The sequence below is a fragment of the Equus caballus genome, chromosome 3, assembly GCF_041296265.1.
Source record: "Equus caballus isolate H_3958 breed thoroughbred chromosome 3, TB-T2T, whole genome shotgun sequence".
Lineage (NCBI taxonomy): Eukaryota > Metazoa > Chordata > Mammalia > Perissodactyla > Equidae > Equus > Equus caballus.
In genome coordinates this window covers 31,590,248-31,616,684 of record NC_091686.1, presented here as the reverse complement: position 1 = coordinate 31,616,684, position 26,437 = coordinate 31,590,248, and the positions used below count along the sequence as shown (strand labels likewise).

General features: G+C 53.0%; 1 protein-coding gene and 1 non-coding gene across 4 annotated transcripts in view; both read right to left on the bottom strand.

The window, feature by feature from the left end:
- The window catches only part of WFDC1 (WAP four-disulfide core domain 1), a 49,835-nt gene that overhangs the window by 4,475 nt on the left and 18,923 nt on the right, over positions 1 to 26,437 (bottom strand). The window contains exons 5-7 of one of the 3 annotated variants that reach the window (XR_011436934.1): positions 22,791 to 22,832; positions 21,144 to 21,216; positions 9,010 to 9,095 (exon numbers count right to left, since the gene is read on the bottom strand). Coding sequence is in view for 2 of the 3 variants with exons in the window: in XM_070262118.1 (XP_070118219.1) it covers positions 21,158 to 21,216; positions 22,791 to 22,832 (101 nt within the window). In the remaining variant the exon portion in view is untranslated. Of the gene's footprint in view, positions 1 to 6,289; positions 9,096 to 19,213; positions 19,641 to 21,143; positions 21,217 to 22,790; positions 22,833 to 26,437 lie in introns of those variants that run through there. The other 2 variants (XM_070262118.1, XM_023637412.2) reach the window with 2 other exon arrangements.
- MIR9073 (microRNA mir-9073) lies at positions 4,826 to 4,970 on the bottom strand. The gene has a single exon (NR_128096.1). It is a non-coding gene; the product is annotated as a microRNA mir-9073 (primary transcript).

Here is a 26,437-nt window from a genome sequence, read left to right as displayed (position 1 = left end):
GGCCCTGGTGTGCACTCCCCCCGCCCACCCCACCCTGTGCCTGAGCTGTCCCATCTGCCTGGAACATGCCCCAGAGGCCCCCTCACCCTGACTCTCATCCCTCCAGCTCCTACTCATCCTTCAGGTTTTATCTGAATTGTTGCTTCTCCCGAGAGGCCCCTCCTGATCCCTGGACCAAAGGGACTGTCTGCAGGGGCTCTCCCACTGTCCCCATGCTTTCCAGAGAGTCGCGGCACTTTATTCCATTGACGAGTTAGAAAGAGGACTGTTGAGTGCAAACCCCCCACATGTCCTGCAGCAGGGGCTCGATAAACAGAATGGGGCCTATCCGTGCAGTGGAATAGTACTCAGCCAGAAAAAGGAGGGAAGGACCAAGACACACTACGGCGTGGATGACCCTCGGAAATGCTGCGCTGAGTGAGAGCAGCCAGACCCAAAAGCCATGTATTGTATGAGTCCATTGGTAGGAATGGCCCAGAGCGGGCAGACCCAGAGAGGCAGCAGGCGGGTGTGTGTGTGTGTCGGGGGGGGGGGGGGGGTGCGGGGGGCTGGGAAGAGGGGCAGTTTGAAGATGAAAGTTCCTGGGGTGATGGCAATGTTCTGAAATCAGGTAGAGAGCGTGGCTGTAGGACCTCAAGAATGTGCTAAAACCCACTGAATTACACACGTTAAAATGGTTAAAATGGTGAATTTTATGTTACATGAATTTTATCTTAATAAAATTACCTTTTAAAAGGAGGCACTGAATATGCACTTGTTGAAAGGAGGAGAATGAGTCTGTGTGTAGTTAAACTGGGAAGTCTGATGGGAAATTGAATGTACGATTTCTGTTGGCTTTTTGATACAATAAAAAGTGCAAAGTTCCCAGCTCCTCCCTTTGAAAGTCTGTGGGGCCCTTGGGTGCCCAGGGCGGCTGTGAGTGAAGGGCGGGGTTCGTTCTCAGCAAAGTCGCTGTTGGTTAGAATTGGGGGGACCTGCGTTCCCCCTGGTTTGGTGCAGCCCGTCCCAGACTCAGTTCCCCAGGGTGGAGAAATTCAGAAGGGGCTTGGAATCCCTCCAGGCAAGGAGACAGGGGGGTCTCCCATCCCGCTGCCCCTGCAGTCAGGCCTCTGTGCACCATCGGAGGGGCCCCGCACAGATGCGCCTCAGAGCAGACCCCGCCCTGCTCAGAGCCCTCCTGGCTCCCCAGGGCGACGTTGTGCACACTCACCTGTGAGCGAAGGCCACTTACTTCGAACCCCCCTGGGTGTTTGCTGAAGGATTTGATTTTGGCACCCTGGGCCAGAAATGCCAGCGTTAATGCCCACCCCCCATGCATTCTGCAGTGACTGACCAGACCTGATGGAGAAATCCCCCGGCTTTCCTCACCCCTGCAGGGGACAGCCCTGAGGTGTAGTCTACACTGTTGCCCAGGGCCCTCCCAGAGGATCAGGATCCAGTTGCTCACGGGGGTGGCTATTGGGAAAACCCCATCTGGGCTCCTTCCCTGTCTCGCTTTCCCGCTCCCCTCCTTCTGCTTCCTGGATCTCCTCGAGGAACCCTGGGACCTCACCCCAGGATCTGCAATAAAATCAGACTCTTGACACTGGCCCAGGAGGCCCCATCTGTCAACCCCACTCCTCCTGCCCAGCACCCCCACGCCCTCCAGCCTCCTGGCTGTTTGTCAAACCAGCTGAGCTCAGTCCAGCCTCCTGGCCTTTGAACTTCACAGGTCCCTCCGCCAGGCCAGGGTGTTCACCCCGGAGCCACTCACAGGGCCCAGCTCGCCCTCCCTTCCGGCCTAGGCTTAGTGTCCTCTGGCAGGACACCTGCCCTGAGCGCCCCCATCACAGCATCCGAGCGCCCCCATCACAGCACCCTCACGCTGCCCTGCAGGGCGTTCATTTAGTAACAGTCCACTGAGTGAAACTGGCACTTTGTGAACTTTCCCGTAGGTAATCTTTGCTTCAATAAAAAATTCTGTTAAATATTTCCTTTAAAAAGCAGATGAAAGTTTAATGAGAAACAAGATATTTTCACATTCTTAAAGTATGTCCCCACAAGATACTAATTAATTACAAAGGGAAAATAGTCACTTTACAGTGGAGAAAGCTGGCAGACCCCGTCTTAACCAGGGGATCAGCGTTACGAGACCAGTGATGGGACAAAGGACATTGTGTGGCCCTGGATACGATGCACTGAGGAGAACAACAGCCTCACTTCCGGGGTGCTCCTGCTGAAATGCTGAGCCTGAATCCCTTGTAAGGAAACACTACACCCACATGAGGGGCATCCTAGGAAATAAGCTGCTTGTACGCTTCAAAAATGTCACTGTCAGGGGGCTGGCCCCATGGCTGAGTGGTTAAGTTCGCTCACTCTCCTTCGGCCGCCCAGGGTTTTGCCAGTCTGGATCCTGGGCACGGACACGGCACTGCTCATCAGGCCACGCTGAGGCGGCGTCCCACATGCCACAACCAGAAGGACCCACAACTAAAATATACAACTAGGTACTGGGGGGCTCTGGGGAGAAGAAGAAGAAAAAAGATGTCAACGTGAGGAACAATAAGGAAAAGAATGTTCCAGATTAAAGGAGATTAGAGAGTCATAACAATCAAATGCAGCTGGTGATCCTGGACCAGATCCTGGACCTGGAGAAACATCTTTATCTCTGCTATAAAGGACATCAGTGGAACAGTTGGCGGATTCCAATACATCTGTCTGTAGATAATAGTAATATATTGACTGGACTTTCCTGATTTTGATCACTGCGCTCTTGTTTGGTAAAAGAATGTCCCTTTTTGGAAGTGTACCCTGAAGTTTTTAGGGGTAAAGATGGGGGAGGAGAGAGAAAGAGGGTTATGCACACAGACGTGGAGAATCTGGTGAGGAGCGTATGCAAATCTGAAAAGATCACATATTGTGTGATTCCACTTATATAACATTGTCGACATGACACAATCAGAGAGCTGGAGGACAGGCAGTGGCTGGCAGGGGTGAGGGGCGGTGTGGGGCAGAGGGTGGGTGTGGCTATGAAGGTAGTGAGGGGATCTAGGCGGGCATGGACCGGTTCTGGATCTTGGTGGAGCTGGTGCTTATATGAATCTACACATGCGATCAAATGACACAGAAACCACACCCCCACACTGCAGCGTGTGACTTCCCCGGCTTTGACGTGGCCCTATAGTTGGGCAAGACGTGACCACCGGGGGATGTGGCCCTGTCGTTAGGTGAGATGTGACCACCGGGGGATGTGGCCGTGTAGTTATATGAGACGTGACCACTGGGGAACCTGCGTGAAGCGTACACAGGGCCTCTCTGTACAATCTTTGCAGCTTCCTATGAATCTGTAATTATTTCAAAAGTTAAAAAAGTAAAAGAAATAGCACCCCACCTCTGTCACCCTACATCCCCCATCCTGATTTATTTTTCTCTGTAGCTTGTATTGGCTGACTTCATGGCTTTGTGAATGTTTACCAGCAGAGTCCCCCGTGGGCCGTCAGCTCCATAAGGGCAAACAGGGAATTTGTATCTTTCCTGCTTTATTCCTTTTTTTTTTAATTTAAAGATTGGCATCTGAGCTAACATCTGTTGCCAATCTTTTTTTCCTTCTTCTTCTCCCCAAAGCCCGCCCCCCGCCCCGGTACATGGTTGTATATTCTAGCTGTGAGTGCCTCTGGTTGTGCTATGTGGGACGCCACCTCAGCATGGCTTGATGAGCGGTGCCATGTCCACACCCAGGATCCAAACCGGCAAAATCCTGGGCCGCCGAAGCGGAGTGCAGGAACTTAACCACTCGGCCACAGGGCCGGCCCCTTTCTTGCTTTATTCCTCACACCTAGAAGAGCGCCTGGCACATAGTACGTGCTTAAAACTTTGCTGAATTGATAAATGAATAGGAGAGCTGTAGCCAGAGGCAACCGAGCGTGTTGGCCACAGTGAAACCAAAGGGAGGCACAACCTGGAGACAGTGGCCCTGAAGCACCAACGGGCCCTGTGGGAAGACAGGGCTCTGGGGGAGGGGGGAGCCGAGGCTGCAACTGCTTCCTCCTTGCTTGGGGTCCCGCTGCCTTCGTACCAGCCAGCCTGGACACAAAAAGACTCTGATAACCAGTCTGGGTGGTGAAGGGGCGGCCACAGGAAACCTGGTTTAACCAGTAGGAAAGCCGGTTCATTCATCCCACATGTTTACTGAGAGCCAGTGGAGACGAGAGGTGGCTGGCGGTGGCATGTCACACCAGCGAACCGTGCTGCCGGCTTGGCGCCAGGCTCTGTGCTTGGGTTCTGGCCTGCACTTAATTCTCATGACACACACCCTACTTGCTGTCAGCGCCCCACTGCACAGAAGAGGGAGCTGCAGTGGATGATGTGGCTCTCCACCCAGATCCCCGGGTCTCCCTGTTCCCCATTTGGGGCTCCCCCATCTAACAACCCACACCTGGGGATCTCGAGAGGCCAGACCTGGCAGCACGAGACCTAAGTGCCTGGGAATGTCTTTACCCCCCAGGGCTTCCCTTGACCAGGCCAGGCTGAGCCCCAGGCAGAAAGCTTACCTCCTTGGCCCCGGGAGGGACAACTCAGGTCTGGCTCATCCTCCAGAGCTCCCTGTGGGCCAGGCTGAGCCTGGGGCCTGGCCTGAAGCCACACCCTTGCCTCTCCTGTTCTCTCCATTCTCTTACCAGCTTCTGCTGGAAGGATGTCCTTAACCAACCACTTGCCCTTGTCTCAGGCTCTGCTTCTGGGGACCCTGACCTGGGACAGAATCAGAAGCACAGAGTGGTTGAGCAACTTGACCACAGTCACACAGCTAAAAGAAGATGGAAAGCTGGAAGTTCTGTCCCCGGAGTCTGAGGCCAGAACCTGCACGTCTAACCATCATGCTGCACAGCCTCCGTGTGGGGACTCATTCACTCATGCACGGACTTGTTTGGACCATCCCCCACTGCCAGGCTCAGAGCTCATGAGGGCAAAGAGGAAGCTCAGGCCCCTCCTCCGCAGCTCTTAGCCTATTTAGGAAGGCAGACTCAACCTCATCCATGTGATCATTCACCAATTGGATAATCTTGTGTTGAGGACCTACTATGTGTCTGCATCGGATGCACGAAGCTGCTGCATCTAGAAGCTGGGGGAAAGATGAGTAAGAAGTGGTCCCTGCCCTCCAGGAGCTCTGGATCTGGTGGGGAAGGAGCAAACCACACGGCGTGTGTCACAATTTCCCCACAGGCAGGACCCAGTCGGGGCACAGATCAGTCCACAGGAGGTTCAGGGCAGACTCCCAGGGAGGTGATGCAGAGGTGGGTCTAAAGAATGTGGAGGAGTCTGGCCGGGGCAGAAGGGGTGGAGACGCCTGGTCTGGGAGACGGCAGTTGCACAACAGCCGAGGCTCCCGGTCGGGCTGGAAGGAGGACACGTAATCAGAGTGAGTATGCTCTTGGCCCAGCTTGGGAGGAAACGCCCGTGGAGGCGGCCCTTGCAGCACACCTGCCTGTGGGAAGCGTTTCAGTGTGGGGTGAGCACCCAGGCCCCAGGTTGATGGCTTCTCTGCTTCTCTGGGACCTTGGGCCACATGTATCCGACCCTCTCAGCCTCGGCCTCTCTCATCTCCAAAGGGGAACAATTACACACGCCTTGCAGGAGGTCATGAGGGTCCCATGAGAATGACCTGGCCTTGAGTAAGCCCTGCCAGGTAGGCTGGGGCAGGTTAGGCAGAGGTTAGCGGGCCCCTGTCACACCATGGTAGGTTTGCAGATGCTCCTGGCAGAGGATGGGCACCCTTTTCAAAGCCTCACAGAGCCGCTGGGTGGACCAGCAGCAGTGCTGTCTTCGGGAGCTCCCACTGCGGACACTTGCCTTGGGGAGGGCATCTTTGGTACCCGGGCTCGAGCCCCACATCTGAGAGCGGTTCATTGGAGCCCGGAGCTTCACCTCTTTCCTGGGGCTTTGGGCCGAGTCAGACAGCAAAGAGAACATGGTGGGAAGGACTCACACAGACAGAAGGATTAGCACAGACTCTTGGACATCAGCCCGCTCTGGGCCAGTTCTCCCTCGACCACTGACCTCCAGGAGTCCTCGACAAGCTGCCCCACTTTCTGAGCCTCCTTTCTGACAAGTTAGAGCAGAATAATGAACAAGAAGGATAACTCCCCCCACCCCCCGTCCCGGGGCTGTGAAGGACTGGCCGAAACGAGCTTGAATGAGCTGGGGAGAAAGCGCCAAGTGTCATGGCTGCTCATGACTTTGAACCCAATGCCCAACTACACCCCTTCACCTAGGAACACCCCATCTTCCCCAAGTTACTGTATTCGCCTCTATATTTTGTTAAAGTTTTAAATGTTTCATGTATTCATTTTAATGAAAAAGCAACTATATGTATTCTTCAGGGCCTGGCCAACATCATGGGATATAACACACACACAAAAAAAGGAAAGCATGTCTCTCTTGATCGCTGTACCCTTCCTTCTCAGTGTGGAACTTTTTGTCTTGGCTGTCAGGAAGCTCAGGCTGTATCGAGCAGTCAGTTAATGCTAAGGGTCACCTGGCTGTATCGGTTAGCAGCCGCAGAAACTGACTCTGGTTATTTTAAGCAAAAGGAGGATTTAGTGATAACAGGTTTGCCAGGACTGCACAAGGGGAGGGAGAGAGAGGATATGTCCTTCTCAACTTCCCTAGTGGGACGCTGCTCCTGGCCACCCACCTATCCATCCAGCCAAGAGTTACTCAGTGTCTATACACACCAGAGATGGAGTGAGGAGCTCGGAGGGACGGCGGTGGTGGCAGAAGCTGATCCGTAAGCGGCCACAGGTGTTCCCCACAACTGGGCGATTCAGACGAACCATCTCCTCCACCTCAGGACGTTTTTCCTTAGCGTCTTGCTTTGGGTTTCGTCTGAAGCAAACGCTGAGACCAAGATTTGAATGCGAGGTTCATTTGGGAGGTGACCCCAGGAAACAGTGGCCGAGGGAGTGGGGAAGTGAAGCAGAGAAGGGAAGAAACAGATGAAGGGGGTATCGTGGAGCCGGTGACCACGATGGGGCCTGCAGACGGTGCAGAACACACTTCTCCCCACCAAGGAGTGGGGCAGCCAGAGTCGGGGAGCCCGCCACGTGCGCCACAGCGAGGTTTATGTGTATACATGCGAAGCACTCAGCCCACATGCCACTTGTTGGTAAGTCTACTCTGCCCTGCTCCTTTGCATGATATAAATTATTAGTTGCGCAGACCTGTCTTCTTTCCTCTCCATGCCGTTTCCTGAGCTGCTGGTGAAAAAAACCTCAGAAAAATCAGAAGGAGAAAATGTTCCATCTTCTACAGCTGCAGCAAAGGAGGTCCTATTCCACACCTAAAACCGTCCTTGCAACTGTTATTATTTTTATCTTGTTAAACGCAAAATGAAACAGTCTCAGAGAATGACACAAAACAAAGGCGCAACTTAATGAATCATTATCCGGTGAACTCCTGGAAACCACCAGCCAGGACAGAGCAGAACTTGGCCACCCTCCTGGGAGCTCAGCCATGTGCCCTCCTCCAATACCCACCGCCTCCCTCCCCAAGGGGGGCACCCATTCTCCTGACTGTTATGTTCATCACTTCCGTCCAGGCCACTCCAGTTTGGTCTTGCCCATTGTGATAATTTGATATGTCCTTTAAATTTCTGTAACCCTCGGGTTTCCCACCTGCGTTCGTTCCCTGTGGCTGCTGTAACGGATGATCACAGACTTCATGGCCTAAAACAACACGAATTGATTCTCTTACGGTCCTGGAGGTCAGATGTCTGGAACAGTCCGAATGGACTAAAAGCAAGGTGTTGGCAGAGCTGCATTCCTTCTGGACGCTCCCGGGGAGAAGGCATTCTCTTATCTTTTCCAGCTTCTAGAAGCCACCTGCATTCCTTGGCTCCTGGCCCGCTCATCCATCTTCAAAACCAGAAATGGCTGGCTGAGTCTTCCTCGCGCTGCTTCACCTCGCTGCCCCATCTCCTGCCTCCCTTTTATGAGGATCCTCGTGATGACCTTGGGCCCACCTGGATCGTCTCCCCATCTCAAGACCCTTAACTCAAGTCACCTTTGTGAAATCCCTTTTGCCATGCCAGGTCACCCAGTCACAGGCTCTGGGGATCAGGATGCGGACTCCTTCAGGGATCTCTTATTCTGCCGACCCCTCCATCTATTTCCCCCCTCACAGTCCATCTGGTGAGGAACCAGGCCGTTCGGCCCACAGCGCGGCCCCCAGTCTGGATTTCCGATGGCACGTTCCCAGTGCAGTTCTGCACGCTCCTCTCTCCTCAGGATTTCCTGCAAAGCAGCAGTGGCGTCGAGAGGCTGGCTCAGACTCCATCCCCTCGGCTCCTAACGTCTCACTGTCTCTTTTTGTGATGTTCGTACTCGCTGGTTCTCAACGTCCCGATTCACTAACTCAGTGGGGATTGCAGAGCTGTGATAGTCTAATTCCGTCATCTCCTGGTAACGTGTCAGTTGTAACACTTCCACAAGGAGCTGCTCTCCCCCATCTACAGTCTGGTTCCCCGTTGGTACAGGAAAGGCCAAGTCACTGCTTGATCCCTTCCCTTCACCAGCTTTCCTCATCACCTTCTGGAGGAGATCCACGAGATTTAAAACACATTTTTGTGAACTCACGAATTTAAACACAGGTGGGTTTGAATGCCTGCAGTATCCTCCTCTCCGAAGCTCCGACGCTCATGTCCTCGGCCGGGGGAGGGTCTTCAAGCTGGCTTCTGAGTTCTTGTGGCATAACCCCAGGAGTCCTCCTTAATAGTCCCCTTGCCGTTTGGGAAAACGAAATATTCCAGCCTTGTCTTGTCCATTTCCTGTCCGTTTCCAGCCCTAGAAACAGCTATTTCTCCAAGAAACCCTGCTTTTCCATTTGTTTAAAATGGGAAATGATTTTCAGGACCACAACCTGGGTGTTAGGCCAAGGAGGTGACCTCTTGTTCTGAGCCTTTTCAGGGGGCAGGGCTAGAGAATATAGATGTATTTTAAAAAATGGAATACCAAGCAAGTGGATTGGTTATCGCACCTCATAAGCTGTTCCCTGATGGAGCTGTTTGACTGACATCTCTGTCCTGTCAAAGGCGTGAAGCCTACGACTCTTCTCTCACGTGCCTGGAAGGAGACAAGATTTCCATCACTGTTAGATTTCTCATTTAAACAAAGGGCTTGAGAGTCTGTGTCCTATTTAAGTTAACAACATGTAACTCATGTTTCCAGCCTTGGGGACAACCAAACCTGGGCAAGTGTCCTGTCAGTGTTTGCTCAGAACCCAGCCAGACCTCCCTCCTGTTCCCCCGACTCCCAGGTGTCCACGCCCCCAACGTTCCTTGAGTGTTCACGCCTCCTGTCTCCCCGCTGGACCCCAGGGGACGAGAAACTTCTTGAGGCTCCCAGAGGCCTTGCAGCCTTGGAGGCCCCCTGCTCCGGTCCTCTCCCTGGGACTCTGGGGAGCCCATCACCCCAGGCGACCGTGAGCTCCTCCCTGGCCATCTCTCGCCATCACTGCCTTGCAGCCTCCTCACCTCAGGGGGACTCCCCGCTCTTCCCGGCAGCTCCCACACCGAGGCCATCCTCTGACTCCCCTCTTTAATCCTTCACTCCCAGAAGCTCGAAGGGCAGCCCCCAGATCTCCTTCCCGCTGTCCCCCGGGAGGCCTGGCCCTAGCCCTGCCCCGAGAGTCAGGCTCCTGGAGACACGACTCGAGCTCACTCCCACGCGTCCTACGATGGCACATACTGGGCTCTGCCACCCGATTTGGTCAGACAGCCAGTCCTCCTGCAGCACTTGCTCTGCACCAGGGCCCACCTGAAGTGCTTCATGAACTTTAACTAGTTTCCATCTCACAGCCAGCCCAGAAGGCACGTGCTGTCATCTATCCGCTTTATGGATGAGGGGACTTTGGTTCAGGGCCACCTAAGAAGAGACAGGAAGAGCCAGGTCTCACCCACTGACCATTGGGCTCCAGAGTGGACACGTCTCACCGGAAGACAATACCACTTAAGACCAGGCCCTCAGCATCCTTCCGGGAAGGAGCCAGAAGCTGCCCAAGAATAAATCGAGTGAACGCAGGAATGGAATCGCCTCCTCGTGCAGTGTCTTTCTCTAGAGCAGCAGTCCTCGACCTCACGTGGCCTCAGAATCACCAGGAGGCAGTGTTCAAACACAGATGCCGGGCCTCACCCCACACTTTGTGACTCAGTAGGTCTGGGCAGGCCTGAGACTCTGCGTTTCTTTTTTTTTTTTTTTAAGGAAGATTAGCCCTGAGCTAACATCTGCCGCCAATGCTCCTCTTCTGGCTGAGGAAGACTGGCCCTGAGCCAACATCCATGCCCATCTTCCTCTACTTTATATGTGGAGCACCTACCACAGCATGGCTTGCCAAGTGGTGCCATGTCCGCATCCGGGATCTGAACTGGCGACACCCGGGCTGCCAAAGCAGAATGTGCGCACTTAACTGCTGCGCCACCAGGCCGGCCCCAGACTCTGCATTTCTAATGAGTTTCCTGGTGATGCTGCTGCTGCTGGTCCGGAGACCCCACTTTGGGAATCACTGCTCCAGTGAACTGCCCGCCAGGGAAGAACAGGACACAGCTGGGACCGTCTGCTCCCTCCCAGGACCCACGGTGTGATGGTTCCAAGGCGAACTTCCCATCAAAGCAGTCCTGTAATGAAGCCCTTGTGGTTATGTTAAAAACAGTAAGGCCTCATCTGCTAGAGAGGCATTCTGAAGCAGTCACAGGTGACGTGTGTGACATCCGGGATTTACTTTAGAACACCCGAGGCTCTCTCCCCTGCAGAAAGTTGAGGGTTTAGATTACGCAATGGAAGCCGGCTGATGGGTCAAAGAGGCTGTTACACCACTTTCCACGGCTTGTTTATATTTGAAAGTGTTAATAATCAATCTTGCTGATTTCACGTAGGAGAAAGCTCTGGCTCCCACCCCTGATGACCACGGGACCTTGAGCAAGAAGCTTACGATGTCTGAGCCTCAGTCCTTGTGCTATCAAGGCAGACGATGGCATTGTTCCCATTGGGTTGTTGAGGAGACAGTGGATGTTTGACACGTAGCACTCACCTTGGCACATAACTCGCGAAATTATACTGACTCCAGTTTGCCCTGCTCTCATACGTTCTCTAGCCCGGGCCTGGACAGGGCAGCGTCTAATGGGCAGGGGACTCGCCCATCTCAAGGCACCTCTTCACCAAGTTCCTGGGTTGAGCGTGGAATTTACCAGAAGCCTGTCCATCTGGGGGCGGGAGGCGTGGGTGTGGAATACGGTATGGGCAGGCCATGTATGTGTTCCCCAGGATGTGAGGCCTCTGGGTGGTCAGGGGCAGGATGGCCGCCTAGGAGCCCCCATGGCTGCCCCACACTGTGACTTGGACCTGGCGAGTGTTTCTTTACACCGTAAATGCATCCGGGACAGGAATTCTCTGGTATCCAGTTCAAAAGTGGTTCCAGTGGATTCCATGGGGTCTTCAGCTCACCAAGCTGTCCCAATCAAGGCGTTTTTTTGGTTGGTGTTCTGTATTATTTTGTTCTGGCTTGGTTTCGATTGCAAATAACAGAAACTCATTTATGCTAGCCTAAGCCAAAGTCAGGGGCGGCTGGCGCCTGGGGACCACAGAACCTCAGGATAGGGAGGGTGGCCAAGCCTCAGATGAGATGGAAGCAAGTCCTGGAGAGCTGTCAAGGACCTCGTGGCTTGTCTCCCTCTCTGGCTCTTTCTCCCTCCTTCTCCTCCTCATATACAAGGCAGGAGGTGGCCTCCACACAGCTCAAGTCCCATCCCCTCCGTGAACCAGGCCTTGGGCAAAAAGCATCACCATCAGGATTTCACGTAATCCCACAGGAGCCATGGCGGAAAGTGCTGTGTTCACCATTCTGACTTCCAGGGAAGGAAAGTGAAGCACTGAGAGGTTCAAGAAGCTGCCTGAGGCCACACAGTTCAGCGAAGAAGCAGGGCAGGAATAGCAGCCGCATCTAACTCCTGAGCCAGGGTCCTCATCACCCGCCGTGTTACCTCCTGGCGTCAAAAAGACCCTATTCCCTGGGGGAAATCTGATTGGCCCAGCTTGAGTCAGGTGACCTGTTTCTGGACCAATCAGCTGCAGCCAAGGAGGTGGGTCTCAGAGTACCAACATGGCGACCCCCAGGCCCAGCTTTAGAGAGCTGGTTTTGGAAGGAGGGCGGGCGGGGATGATGTGAGCCCGGCACCTGGTCCTGGAAAGATCTCACTTCTGTCCCCCTCCTCCTTCCTGGGTATTCCATCCCTTGCTTCCCACAGGCTCACAAAACTCTGCTGCATTCATCTTCCCACTTACGGAGTTAGACGTGGCCCGAGTTCAAATCCTGTCTGTGCCATTTTCCTAATGGTCCTCCTCATCTGTAAATGGGGATGGTCATACTGGGATAATCTCAGGGATGTGGGGAGAATCAGATGAGAGAAGAACCCAGGGAAAGCCTTCAGTGGTTCCCTTTTGTTTTCAGGGTCAAGTTCAAACTTGTGATGTGAACTGGCTGGCACCTGCTTGACTTGCCACCCTGCATCCTCCCACTCCTTGAGCGCCTTCTTTCTCTAGCCGCTCAGCTGTTTGTAGTCTTTGAACTTCTCTGGTCCGTGCCTTTGCACATACGGTTCCCTCTACCTGAGATGCCTTTCCTCTTCTTCCCCAACCTGACTTAAACTAACTTGCTCTCTATAGTGGGTTGATCTGTGTCCCCCCAAAAGATATGTCCATGTCCCAACCACCACCCTCCCCACCAACCTTGGAAGCTGTGAATGTGACCTCTTTTGGAAATACAGTCTTTGCAGATCTATTTCAGTTAAGCATTTTGAGATGAGGTCATCCTGGATTTGGGGTGGGACCTAAGTCTGCTAAGTGTCCTCTTAAAAGAAAGGAGAGGGAAGTTTGGGACACGGAGTCACAGAGGGCAAGGCCATGGGAAGATGGCGGCCAAGATTGGAGTGATGCATCCACAAGCCAAGGATGTCATGGATCGCGGGCGGCCACCGGGGGCTGGAGGGAGGCCCGGAACAGATTCTCTCTTCGCCTCCAGAAAGAACGAACCCCGCTGGCGCCTTGATTTTGGACCTCTGGCCTCCAGAACTGAAAGAATCCATTTCTGTCATTTATGATAATTTGTATGGCAGCCACAGGAGACGAATGCTCAGGAACTCAGCTCAGACGTCCCCTCCTCTGGGAACCCTCCACGACTTCCCACCCCAACCAGATGCCCTGAGCCCAAGTACTTCCCACGGTGCCTTGAGCACCCACACCTGTGTGTCCCCCGCAAGACAACAGGTGTCTGTCTCTGACAGCTCCGACGACAGCAGCCTCTCCTAGAGGAATCCGAGTTGTAGCAGGCCTCTAGCATCAACAACAGGTGACAGTCTAATGGTGGCATTTCAGGCAGCGCCCGCAGGTGCCCGCAGGTGCCAGCAGGAAGAAGTCTGTTTTAGTCTGGGCGCCTCTCACCTTCTCCCTCTTGGGGCTACTCAGCTCCTCCCAGGTAGGAGCAGGAGGAGACTTGCCGCCCCCCCTCCCCAGGGGGGTATAAGATAAGGTTCGTCCTGCAGGAGCCTCACCTGGAAGGGCCCCACCTGCCTTTGCTTTCGACTGTCTTGCTGATGTCTGTATGAATGTTCTCGGGGCCGGGGGCAAGAGCGGGGGTTACTTAATCCTGGCAGCTCAGATGGAAAAAGGCCCCAGGAAAGACTGTGGCCATGTCATTCTGCCCAAGGAACAGAGGGATTGTTTACTTAAGTTCTGGAAAAGCCGCTTCAGTGGGTGAGGCCCCTGCCCTCAGCCAAGTGCCCTGGGCTCCGGTCGCTTTTCAGGGGCCATGGACGGCAGGCAGGGCTGGAGCAGCCCACAGACTCGCCCACATTTCCCAGCTTCCTGGTGCCGCTCCTTGGGGCTGTGCTCCGAGGCTCTGTTTGCTCCCAGGAGGGACGCAGCCCTCTCAGAGGCTGGGCCACTCCTTATGGGAGGCCTTGTGTGGCAAGAGAGAACACTCTAGACTGGGAATTTGGAGTGGTGAAGCTGGCCTCCCCGTTCCTGGGAGAATGGGAGATGGGGCTCTGATGTCCCGGTGGCCTGCTCGGCCAGTTCCAAGCTGGGTGGCCTCAGGTCAGTCGCTTCACTCTCTCAGCTTCCTCTGTGGAACTGGAGAAAACTACCTCTGTGACTGGTACACCCGCCAACTTCCCGGCTGCGATACTGGGCTGCAGTTGCAAGATGCTACCATGGGGGAGGGGGACCTCCCTGTACATGTCTTTGCATGTCCTGTGAATTTACTATTATTTCAAATAAAAGGGTTTTAAAAGCTATTTTTGAAAAAGAAAAAGAGGTAGATGACCTTAGTATGAGGTATAATTTGACTTGGACAATTAGTGGCAAAAAAAAAATAAAAAAGAACAAATGTATTCTTTCCTTCCTACAATCTTTTCTGGAAAGGCTTCCTGTAATTTGTACTTTCTAGGACACTAACAATGTCTGTCATATCTCTCTACTCCGATGGCTACAGATAGAATAATGTCATAATTAAGTCAGATATTTGATCAAAAACGCAATACCTATATATGTTCACATACCTATACAAATTATAGGCTTTTTGTTGTTGATTAAAAAAAAAGAAAAAGTTCCTACCTCCCTAGGACTCTGGAATCAGATTACTTAGGTCCATGTCCTCACTCTGCCATCTACTAGCTGTGTGACCCTTGCTAAGTGATTTTCTCTGTGCCTCAGTTTCCCTCATCTGTAAATGGGTGTCAATAGTGTCTTCCTCCTGGGTTGGGATAGCTCAGAGGAGCTGTTAGTTTCTGTAAAGGGCTGACAGAGGCCCTGGCACATAGTAAGTGCTAGAAGGTGCTGCTACCATGTAAGGTTGCCATGAGGAGTAACCTAATAATACAGGGCGAGTGCTGGGAACAGAGGGGGTCCCTGAAGGGTTGACCACCCACCTATCACTGCCTGGCTTTGTATGATCTTGGGCAATCACGATACGTTCTGGCGTCCTGCTGTCCTGCCTCGTGAAATGAGGTCTCTGGTGTGGACATCTGGGAGGCCGTCTGCCCACCCCCTGTGTGGTTCTCCCAGGACCCGCTCCTGGCGCACCATCCCCACCCCCACCCCCAGTGCCTTTGTTAATGGGGAGCTGCCAGTTCTTTCGTTGGCTTCCCTCGGCCGCAGTCGATGGGCACAGATCTGGGTGCCTTCCCCAGGGGCTCAGAGGGGCAGCGAACGCCTCCCTCTCGGTCTCTTTCAGGGGGTGGGTGTGCCAAATGGAGAGTCTGGAGCTGCCACATTTCATGTCACCAGGAGACAGTCACTCTGCCCGGAGAAGACAGACAGAACCGGGAGACTCCGTCCCTGGTTCCTGCTGTTCCACAGGGGGGGCCCTGTCTCCCCACGCGGAGGTCGGTCGGTTCTTCCTTAGAGATAATAGTAACAACAACAATCGCAGCCAGCACCCGGAGAACACATGCAACGAGCCAGGCCTTGTTCCGAGACCCGCAGACACTTTAGCTCTTTACGCCTCATCACAGCCCTGGAGCATCTCCACTCTCTTTTACAGATGGGGAAACTGAGGCACAGTGACTAACTTGTGTGATGTCACACAAAGCAATTGTCAGAGCCAGCACTTGAATGGGTCAGCCCAGCACCAAAGCCATGCCCCCAGCCCCTCCTCCACCCTGCCCTTCCTTGAGGCCCTATTTTCCCCAGCTGGTTGAAGCCACCAGCACAGTGGACATAGAGCCCCTCGGGCCCCTTCAGTGCTGGGCTGGGGCTGCCCGTGGGCCCTCTGCTTTCCTCCACCTCTGAGCCCCGGGAGACCCTGGCAGGCCTTCCTGATCGCCGGCCGTCTTCACGCCCCTCCCCTCATTTGTCCTGTGCAAGGGACTGCAGGTGTCATTCCCATTCCATCGCAGTGGAAACCGAGGCTCAGAGAGGCTAAGCTGTGTGTCCAGGGACACAGAGCTGTACCTGGCATGGCCACCACTGGAACCCAGCTCCCAGACCAGAGCTCTCTCATGCCCCGGACAGCTGGACCTCTGCTCAGATGTCAGCTCAGGTGAGAAGTACCATCGCCTGGTTTCCAAACCAGTCAGGTGCAAGGAAGGGCTGTGCCAGCTCCCAAGGGGGACGCGGCTCTGGTTCAAAGCCGAGAAATACAGCTGCTTCCAGACGGGCCCGGGCACTCATCCCACCTCCTGCGGCAACAATTCATCTCTGTGGCCCCCTCCAGACTGAGCACCCAGGGCAGGGAAGCAACACAGGGGAGGCAGGTGAGGGGAGGCGAGCCCCTCGGGGGGCAGTGGGATGGAAGGCGGAGCCCCTTCCCCTGGAGAGCAGGCCGTGGTCCAAATCCCCGCTAGACCAGCAACGCCCTGCAGGCAGGGACCATTTCTGGGTTGTTCCCATCTATATCTGAGACTGACACAGTGACAGGCATATCATATCATAATTCATGCATAACTTTATATATCATTAACAGCAAAAGGCACTTGGCTGGTTTAATGCTTTTACCTTTCTATTTCAAACTTTAAATTAAAAACCTCTTTCAGACTTCTTTAGACCTAGATTTTAATCCTGTGTCGTTCTCGTACACCAAAAAGAAAATACAAGTGAAATAAACCGGACAAGGCATTTCCAAGAACATCACTACCTTTGCATCCCAATCTTCCGACTTTTCCACTCAGAGTCGCCAATATTTGAGTTTTTCTGCCAGTGTGGCCCTCTGAATCCCTGGGAGGCTGGTGACGCAGAATTTCCCAGAAGACGGTGCCTCTGTGTTTCCTGGAAGTTTCCACCAAGCCACTTACAGCCAACGGGCACGTTTCGCCGTGCTCATGTGCCGGCAATGACGCCTCCTGCCTGGTGGCCACAGCTGTGACACATCCCAACTTCAGAGATGTGGAAAGATGAAAAAATGTGCATCTTGGGTTTTCTAAGAAAAGGTGGTTGGCGCTTGGTAAATATTTCTTGACAGAATGAATGTACGAGTGAGTGCATGAATAGGCGATGAGTGAGTGGGGAAGTTAATTAATTACCTCGAACCTAAGGGGAAATGCTCCCCTGGAACTGACTGATGGCGGAAGTGATGCCAATTGGAGTCTTGTTATTTGGGCTTCATCCAGAGGTTCTCAACTGGAGGCAGCTGTGCACCCCGGGGACTAGTGAGCCACCCTAATAGTAATAAGGAATTATAACCGTGCCCACTGAGCTCTTACTATCTATCGTCTCACGTAATCCCCCCAGCAACTCTGAAAGGCAGCTACTCTTATCACACTCATTTCACAGAGGAAGAAACTGAGGCGCAGAGAGGGTAAGTGCCTCGCCCAGGACTGGAACCCAGGTTGACCAGTCTACTCTCTCCACCCCGGCTAGCGGGCAGCCCTCCAGCAGTGGGGATGAACTCAGCTCTGTACCCAGAGCCCTGTGCAGGTCTGCACACCAGCAATGTCCCCCTCTGGGCCTCAGTGGCTGGAGGGAATCCGCTTCACCAGCCCAGAACTGGCGGAATAGCTGGGTGTCTGGAGCCTGAGCCGTGGGTAGGCAGACCTGGGTGGAGTCCTGGCCCCGGCACTTCACTGGCCCTGGGACTTTGGGTGAGTCCTTTCAGATCTCTGACACTCGCTTGGTCTCCTCCTCTGGGAGATGAATGAGAATGCCAGGCACACTCAAGTCCCTGAAGGTTGTGACTGTTTGCCTCCGCCGTGTGTGGCGAGCCATGGGGTGGACAGTCCCTTAGGCCTGTGGTCCTAAGCCCTGATGAGCCTGGCTGCTTGTGAGGACACCCCCCTGACCCCCTGGGGCTTCAGCCAACCTCAGCTTGGGTCCCTTCCACACCAGTGAGATGGACCCTCCAGGACATGTGGGGCACTGGGAACGCAATGAGTGACCCACACTGGCTTGTCCCAAGGAAGTCACGTGCATAAGTTCTATGACGTGGCAGGTGCCTGGAAGGGACAGACATAAACCTCACTCTGCAAAATGGCAATCGTATTCGTCTCCTGTCGGACCTGCCACTCTTGGGTAAGGTCACCTCTCTTTTCTATCAGTGTGAAGGTCAAACCGCCCCCAGGCAGTGTGACAGGTGCACACTTTACACAATTTTTACATGAATCGCTTCACTGTTTTTCTCTCATGTTCCACACACAAAAACAAAACAAGAAAATAATTCTTGAGCAATATGAATGCACTGATGCTCAGAAATGACAAAAAACAAAAAGACCCATCAGTCATCAATCTCCACTTAAAATTGGACTTGGAATATTTTCCAAGAGAATACGGATTTATGGGGAGAAAGAGTGTGTGTGTGGGTGTGGGTGGGGCGGGAGAGGGGAGAGCTGCTTGGTGTAACATACGGGTACTCAGGTGTTGCCTCCACACGAGCCCATTCTGGAATTCAGAAGGTGGAGTCTTGTCAAAGGGCTGATGAACGCCAATCACCACGGGGCTTTTTGAAAGGGACGAGCCGTTGGGGGAACTGAAGCATCCCCCACAGCCTGTGTCTGTGTGCGTCCCTTCTTGTGCAGACATTGTTGAAATTTCGATTGTGTAACAGGAGCCCCTGGGGCTCTGCCCATGTCCCCTTGGGTCCCTGTGTACTTGACAGCCCCTGGCTGAAGGGGCCACCCATACCTGATCACTGAGGGGCGCTGGGGGCCTTATTCACACTCGACTCCCTTCCTCCCTGTTGGGCCGACTCCACAGTGTGACTCAGGGCCACCTGCACCGTTTGCAAAATGAACACGTGCGCCCCGTTGTTCAACAAATCCTAGGAATGTCATCACACCAAGCGCAAAGCCCTTCTGAGCAAGCACATGGGTTCCGAACCGCCCCTGGGGGCCCTGGTGGGACTCAGGCTGCCTCTAGGACCCCTGAGGGGATGGTGCCAAAGTTATCCTCCGCGAGACCTGGACCCTTCACCTCGTCTGACCTTCTCCCCCGTCCCATTTCCCCATCCCTCTGCTCGTTTTCCCCAGGAACTTTTCCTCATAAACAGGTTTCAACAGACCCTCCTCCCAAGGCTGCTCCAGAGGGACCCAAACTCCAACACTGCGCACGGGACCCAGGTGCTCCTGGTTCCTGAAGCAGAGCTGAGCTGACCTCTCATCCCAGTGACAGCCCCTCACCGCCCCCAGGACCCAGTGGCACCAGTACATTCAATGTAAGACCATCCGGTGGTTAAAACTATGAATCACGCATGTGCAGGTGAGTGCATTTGCATGTGATGAAGAGTGAGTTTATTTTGAGAGCATTTGGGATGGGGACATGCCTCCCGGCGTCAGACCTGGAAGACAGTCGTCAAGAACCAGGACGCTGAACTCTGTCTTAGAAAGGGCTTCAGACACGCTCGCAACAGCAGTCACTTCTTCCCTGGGGAGGACCTGCGGAGCTGTAGGGTCAGATGAGATTCCCGGGCGTGCCTTGTCTCCAGGATGATAAAACGGGGACCGGGTGCTGGTAAGGGGCTCCCACAAAGTCGCCCAGCCAGGTGGGGCCAAGCTGGGGCTGACAGCTGGGCGTCCTGTCTCTCTGGGGTTGTGCTCTGCTGAGCTGGGCGTGACTTCTGAGGGTCAAATCATTTTTACCCAACTGTTTCCAAGGCTTAGCAGAAAGTGGAGGAATGTTCTTGTAAACTGGCTGAAAGGGAAGCAAAGAAGGAAGGAATAGGAGCCACTGCTTGGGCAGAACATGGGGCCACGAATCTGTGTCACCTCCTTTTTCCTCACCCGCCAGAAATCCCGAAAGATGCCAGTTTCTGCTAAGGCTAAATTCCGACCTCACTGTTAGGTCTCTGTGGGTACCATCTTATTTAGTTCCTACATCTGCATCCTTTCCCATCCTTCCCCTTTACGGATGAGGAAACGGAGGCTTGGCGAGTTGAAGTCATTTGCCCAGGGTCACACGGTGGTAGAGTGAGAGTTTAAACCCAGGTCTGGCTGGCCCCTAAAAGCCATCCTGAACTGGCTTTCACAGTCCTGTTCCTCCCCGCTGGCCCCCAGCACTTCCCCATTTGAAGTTCACAGTCCTCGGTGGGTCAGCCCCACTCCAAGGACTGTTCCTGTCATCAGCAGGTAATAGACATGCTGGCATCCATCCTCACGGGTCTAGATTGTCCCGGACGACTCACACCTGAATATTCTGGAATCTGAAACCTGATGTTTACCTTTCAAGGACAGCCTGGGGAGCTCGTCCACTCTCCAGGGCTTTTGTCTACCATGTGTAGACATTCAGCATCTCCGGGGCATGGGTGGGTGGTCAGATTTTACCCACTGAGACCCCTCCGAGCTGCCATCCCACAGCTCTGTGCATCCACCTGCAGCTCACCTTGGAGAGTGTCTGAGAGCAGAGCCTGTGACCTCTGGTGCCTGCCTCCCCGCCATCACTCGGTTCCCACCCCAGTGCTTCCTCAAAGCCAACATCTTTCCTGCCTCGGGACTTTTGCTCTTCCGGCTCCTTCTGCCTGGGTGCTCATTCTCCAGGTCTTCCCAGGGCAGCACCTTCTTATCCTTGATGTCACCTCCTCACCGCGGCCTTCCCTGCCCCCACCTGAAGCAGCTCCCTGTCCTCGCCCCTGACTCTGCCTCACATCGCCCGTCCGTTTCCTTCACAAGACTTGCGGCAGTCTGTCACTTTCTTGCTGATTTACTTATTGGCTTGTTTAGTCTCCTCCTAGGATGTGAGCCCCGCAAGGGCAGGAGCTCTCTGATTCATTCGCTGCATTACCCAGCACTCCTGGCTTACACAGAAATCCATGGGCGACTGTTGAGTGCCATGCCTGTACCCACCCATCATAGAGCTGGCACTCGACAGTCGAGTGTGACAGAGGAAGGGGGAGACAGAGGGACAGACTTTGAGGACAGTGGAGGACCTGTCTGTCTGTTCGTGGAGGCATTAAGACAAAGGAATGGAAAGAAAGTGACAGCCTTGTCTAGTCTGCAGACTTAGGTCCAGAGAATATGGACTTTCGCTTCTGATTACACACAAAGTTCTCCAGTGTTCACTTTGAAATCGGAAGGAAATTTAAAAATTCCCCCTCAGGTAGAGCCCCATTCTCCCCTTCCCACTGGGCAACTTGTGATTAAAGCCACGTGGCTGCCTGAAGCCACGGCCCGCCGTTGACTCATCACTCCTCCCACTCACCTGCTGTCGTCGAGTTACTGAAAGTGCCTCTGTTGTCCTTTTCCGTGCTCTGCCACGTTCTTGGAGTCACCTTCTGTAAAGAGAACTGGGCTGTCAGGGCGGGTGTGCAATTCCTGCTCAAACAGTCACGGCTCACCAGCCACTGCCAAAGTCGGTCAAATACCTCGGTCTGGCCTGGCGCCCTGGCCCCGTGCCCCCCTTCTCCCCAGATGAGGTCACCCACGCCCCTCTGCAGCCTCCCCGCTCTGCTCACCAGGGCCCCACTGCCTGCACTTCTGCCCTCATCTCCTGCCACTCACCCCCTTGCTCACTGCACACTCCGGCTGCAGTGATGGCCGGGTTGCTGCCAACCTCAGGATTTTCACACTTGCTGTTCCTCTGCCCTTAGACTATGTCTTGTTCTCTAGGCTGAGCTTACATGTCCCCTCCTCAGGAAGGCTTCCTTGACATCCTAGTTGAAGATGTCCTTTTCACAGTTTCCTGTATATGACCTCAATTGCCCTGATCACTCTTGTCACTAAATAACCACTTGGGTTTTTATTAATGTTTTAATTTCCTGCTTTATATTAGCTGCCTGATGGCAGGGACTGGGTCTTCCATGTTCACCAATGTAGCCCCAACCTCAAGCACAGAACAAAGCTTGATAAATATGTGCTGTCGATTCTTAATAAAGATATGATGGATGGATGGATGGATGGATGGATGGAAGAATAGATGGATGCACAAATGGATAGATGGATGAATGGAAGAATGGATAGATGGATGGGTAGATGGATGGAAGAGTGGATAGATGGATGGGTGGATGGATGGAAGAATGGATGGGTGGATGGGTAGATGGATGGAAGAATGGACAGATGGATGGGTGGATGGATGGAAGAGTGGATGGGTGGATGGATGGAAGAATGGATAGATGGATGGGTGGATGGATGGAAGAGTGGATGGGTGGATGGATGGAAGAATGGATAGATGGATGGGTGGATGGATGGAAGAGTGGATGGGTGGATGGATGGAAGAATGGATAGATGGATGGGTGGATGGATGGAAGAGTGGATGGGTGGATGGATGGAAGAATGGATAGATGGATGGGTGGATGGATGGAAGAGTGGATGGATGGAAGGATGACTGGATGGAAGGACGGTGTCAGCCATATTTCCAGTTCCCTGAATGAAAATAGGAGGTACTTTAGCACACCCAGTCCCAAGTTCTGATGTTTAACATGAGCCCTTTTGTGCTGTGAGCCCCTCTTTGGCTCACACCTCCCCCGCCCACCGTCAGACAACAGGGCTTCTAGTTTATTTTCCAATCCTAGTTCCCATTTCTCCCCGGTGAGACATCCCTGAGCCGCTGCCTAGCCCCAGCCTGCAGCCTGGAATGGCTCCTGCCCACATCAGATGCCACCTGGAGGACCGCTCAGGCTGGAGGAGAGATTTCACAACAGAAGCATCTTGGCACCCCACCACCGCACCCACAAAGTGCCAGCCGATGGCATAAAAGCAGCTGGGGAGAAGATGGGCGTTTCCCTTCTGAGCAGCTTCAGACTGGAGTGCACGTAACAGCCAACGGGATTGTACTTTACTTCTTCACCTGAGAAATACTCATGGTCCTTTTCCATACCCTCTGCAAAGAAAGAGTGGTGTCCTCTCTTACCTGGATACTCTCTGTGAAATTTGTGTCGTAGGAATCGCCCATCTGGAAAACAAATGAGAGGATTAACCTCCTTTCGTGGAGTTTATAGGGCCCTTAACTATTTCCATAATAATACTAAAGAATTATTTGTAGTTTTTCACTCTCAATCTCCCACAAGGGTATGGTAGAAGTTTCCAGAAGCTACAGGACATGTGATATCACAGCTGATGTCCATACCCACACCAAGGAGAGCTCTCTGGGGTTGTCTATATTTTTTGAGTGTAAAGGAGTCTTGAGACCAAAAAGTTTGGGAACCACTGTCTTAAGAGATGAACTGGGGGGCCGGCTCCGTGGCCGAGTGAGTGGTTAAGTTCGCGCGCTCCACTGTGGCGGCCCAGGGTTCGGATCCTGGGCGCGGACATGGCACCGCTCGTCAGGCCACGTTGAGGCGGCGTCCCACATTCCACAACTAGAAGGACCTGCAACTAAGATATACAACTGTGCACAGGCGGGGTTTGGGGAGATAAAGCAGGAAAAAAAAAAAAGATTGGCAACAGCTGTTAGCCCAGGTGCCAATCTAAAAAAAAAAAGGATGAACTGGAAGCAAAAGGTCAACATATTGTTCAGCAAGTGTCATTACAAACTCTGTTCACAGGGGGAGTGAGTGGTGCTCTTTCGAGTCCATTCAAAAGAGACTTGAATGTAATAACTGAAAATGACAAAGAACTCAAGGACGCGTCTTCCCTCCACTGCTCCGCTGAGCCTCTCTCAGCCCCGGCTTTCACACCTGGAAGCGGGCACAAAATCCTCTGAAGTGACTGTGAGGATTAAAAGAAATAATTTCATTTAAAACATATATATGCCAATATTAGGAGGAATGATTTTAAATTGCCATTTTTATATGTAGGAAGCGGTCAACTCTTGGCAATTTCATGTCTCAAATTACTGACAATTTCCACTACATAATTCCTGCTGTGGATTGTCATCGACCCCACGTCTTCCCTCCACCCGGCCCCCCATCACGGCAGGGAAACATTCGAGGGAGAGTGGGGAAGTCAGGCCAGAAGGCGCAAAAGGCCGCCGTCAGTTGGCTCGCTTCCCCACCTCGGCATATTGGGCTTGTCTGACTGCTGTAACGTTAATAAATCACATTTACACCCCTGAAACTAATATAATGTTATCTGTCAATGACATCTCACTAAAAACTCATATTTGTGCTATAGACGGACCTTTTGTTTTCTGCTGTTTTATGACCATCCTAAAAATCCTCAGGGTGTTTAGGACTGACCAGCCCTGACATTTATTGTTTAAGGCGACAGAATCCAGTGGAGCAATCCACCCTCAGGCGGACAGCTTATCAGCCACTGTGGTAACAACTATTTTCCGAAGCACATGGAGATTTTCCAGGCGGGAGGCTCCTCCCCGAGACATCCCGGCTCCTCCCTTCTCCTTGGGGAGGAATTCTGGCCCATGATGCTACAGAAAGGAGAAGAGCTATGTGTGGAAGTGGACACCCACCTCACACCTACTATGTTTACCGAAAGAGATCCCATGTAGTTTTTACAAAACAGATTCCCCTGCTCAAGGCTGCGTGGCCCTACTTTATTCTCACGCAGCATCCCATGAAGTCACTTGTCAGAGGCAAGCATGGGGCCCCATCTCCCACCTCTCGGCCCTGAATGGTCAGCCTCTGAATGACCTCGAATGCCCTCAGAAAAATGCCCGGATTCCTTGACCCAGTCCTCCGAGGAATCAGATTTCCTGCACGTGTCGATGTTCATCTTCCTCTTAAGAAAGACGTGACCCCTCCCACGTCGGGTCCCAGGCTGAGGGACTGTGAAATCCCAGTGATCTTCGGCCCCGTCTAGAAGCCGGCTCTCAGAGAAGACTGGCATCTTAGGTGTGGGCACGAGATCAGCAACTTATTCTCAAATAGTCCAGAAAAATAAATAGGTAGATGTGTACGGAGGGAGAGCAGGGGTTGGGGAGAGGGAGAGAGAGAATGACAAAGCCAACGTGACAGTATTTTAACAATTGATGGATTGGGTGGAGGGTCCAAGGTGCTATTCTTGCCACTTTTCCGTGAGTCTGAAATTATTTCAAATGTGTAATTTAAAAAACAAAACTTAAATAACAGGCTTCTTCTTTGGTTACCCTGGGAAAAGAGTGCTCCTCCCTGAGGCCACTGCTCCAAGGGAACTTGCTGGAATTCAAGATGTTTCCAAACTTCCATGTAATTAACAAAAATTATTGCTAAGTGACAGCCCCCTGGGATGTCACACACACAGACACACACACACACACTCACGGGCTTGGGAACAGGTGAACAGGCTCAGAGTTCCCACTCTGCTCCTGGTTAGCCGTGGGCACTGTCTGGGCGAGTTCCTGATCTCAACTCTGCCCTCTTCCGTGGACAGACACGATGGCAGCACACATTCATTGAGGACCTACTGTGCGTCTGGTGCTCCTCTAAGCACCTTATGGGTGTTCTCTCTTTCGAGCCTCATAACTACCCCAGGGCAATTACTACTGTGACCATCCCTATCTCCAGGATACAGAGGAAGAAACTGAGGCTAAGAGAGGTTAGGTTACCTGCCCAAGGTCACCAGGAAGAAAGCCACAGGATTTGAACCCAGTTCAGTGGTTCTGAGCCTGCATTCTTAATCAGACACACCGCTGCCTCCTGGTTCAACTTCTTTGACGGGCTTGCACTAAAGCTTAAGGAGGGCACCCGTGAGGCGCTCAAACCACGGCACGCATCCCAAGCACAGTCATTCACTCGTCTGTTCTCTCCGCTAACCTCCAACCTTGAAGTGGGTCTGTTTTGAACTGGTTTGGACCCTCTGGAACTGGTTTGAACTGGTTTGGCTTACCCTGGTCTTGGAAGTGACATAACTGAATGAGCGCGATCAGAAGATGAGAGGCGAGGCAGTGCCCGGCCTCTCTGGTTACAGCAATGACATCACCATCAAAGGACTCCTAACCTGCCCCACCACTCTCGTTCGGAAAAGGCTGTCCCTTCCACCCTCCAGCAGGTTCCTGCAGGCTGGCCTGCCCTCGGAGTTTTGCATCTGAAGGACCACACCCCGCTACGGTGTGCTTTGGTGTCTAGAGATGAACAACGATGCAAATGGCAGAGATTCTGTTCTGTGCTCGCAAAGTGATGGGCCTGGTTTATGTGGATTCCTCAGCCAGTCCGTGAAGTAGCTCAGGTATGATTAGCCCATTTTACAGACAAGGAAAACGAGGCCCCAAAAGGTTAGGCTATTTGCTGCCCACAGCAGTGAGGGACCAAGTGGCCCTCAGACCACAGGCCGTCTGGCTGGAGAACCCGCTCACAGCCCCAAATAGCACGTGAAATGGAGGGAAAACCACACCAATGCCTAGGTGGTTCAAATCCTTTTATAGGCAATTTTTTCAAAGCTCAGAATTCCAGGAACTAGGATTCTCGAGACAGTTCTGATGTCTCATAATTTTATTATTTGCAATGATAATGATGTTAAATGCGTAACTGACTTAATGCCTATCTCTTTCTGGAAACAGTTCAGGGAGACAGATTCTCAAATGAGGGGAAGAAAGTGCTTTGGCAGATCACGCACTGATGTGTTCTTTCAGCCCACGGGGTGGCTGGAATTATCCTCCATCGTAACCGAGGATGCTGTCCTCAG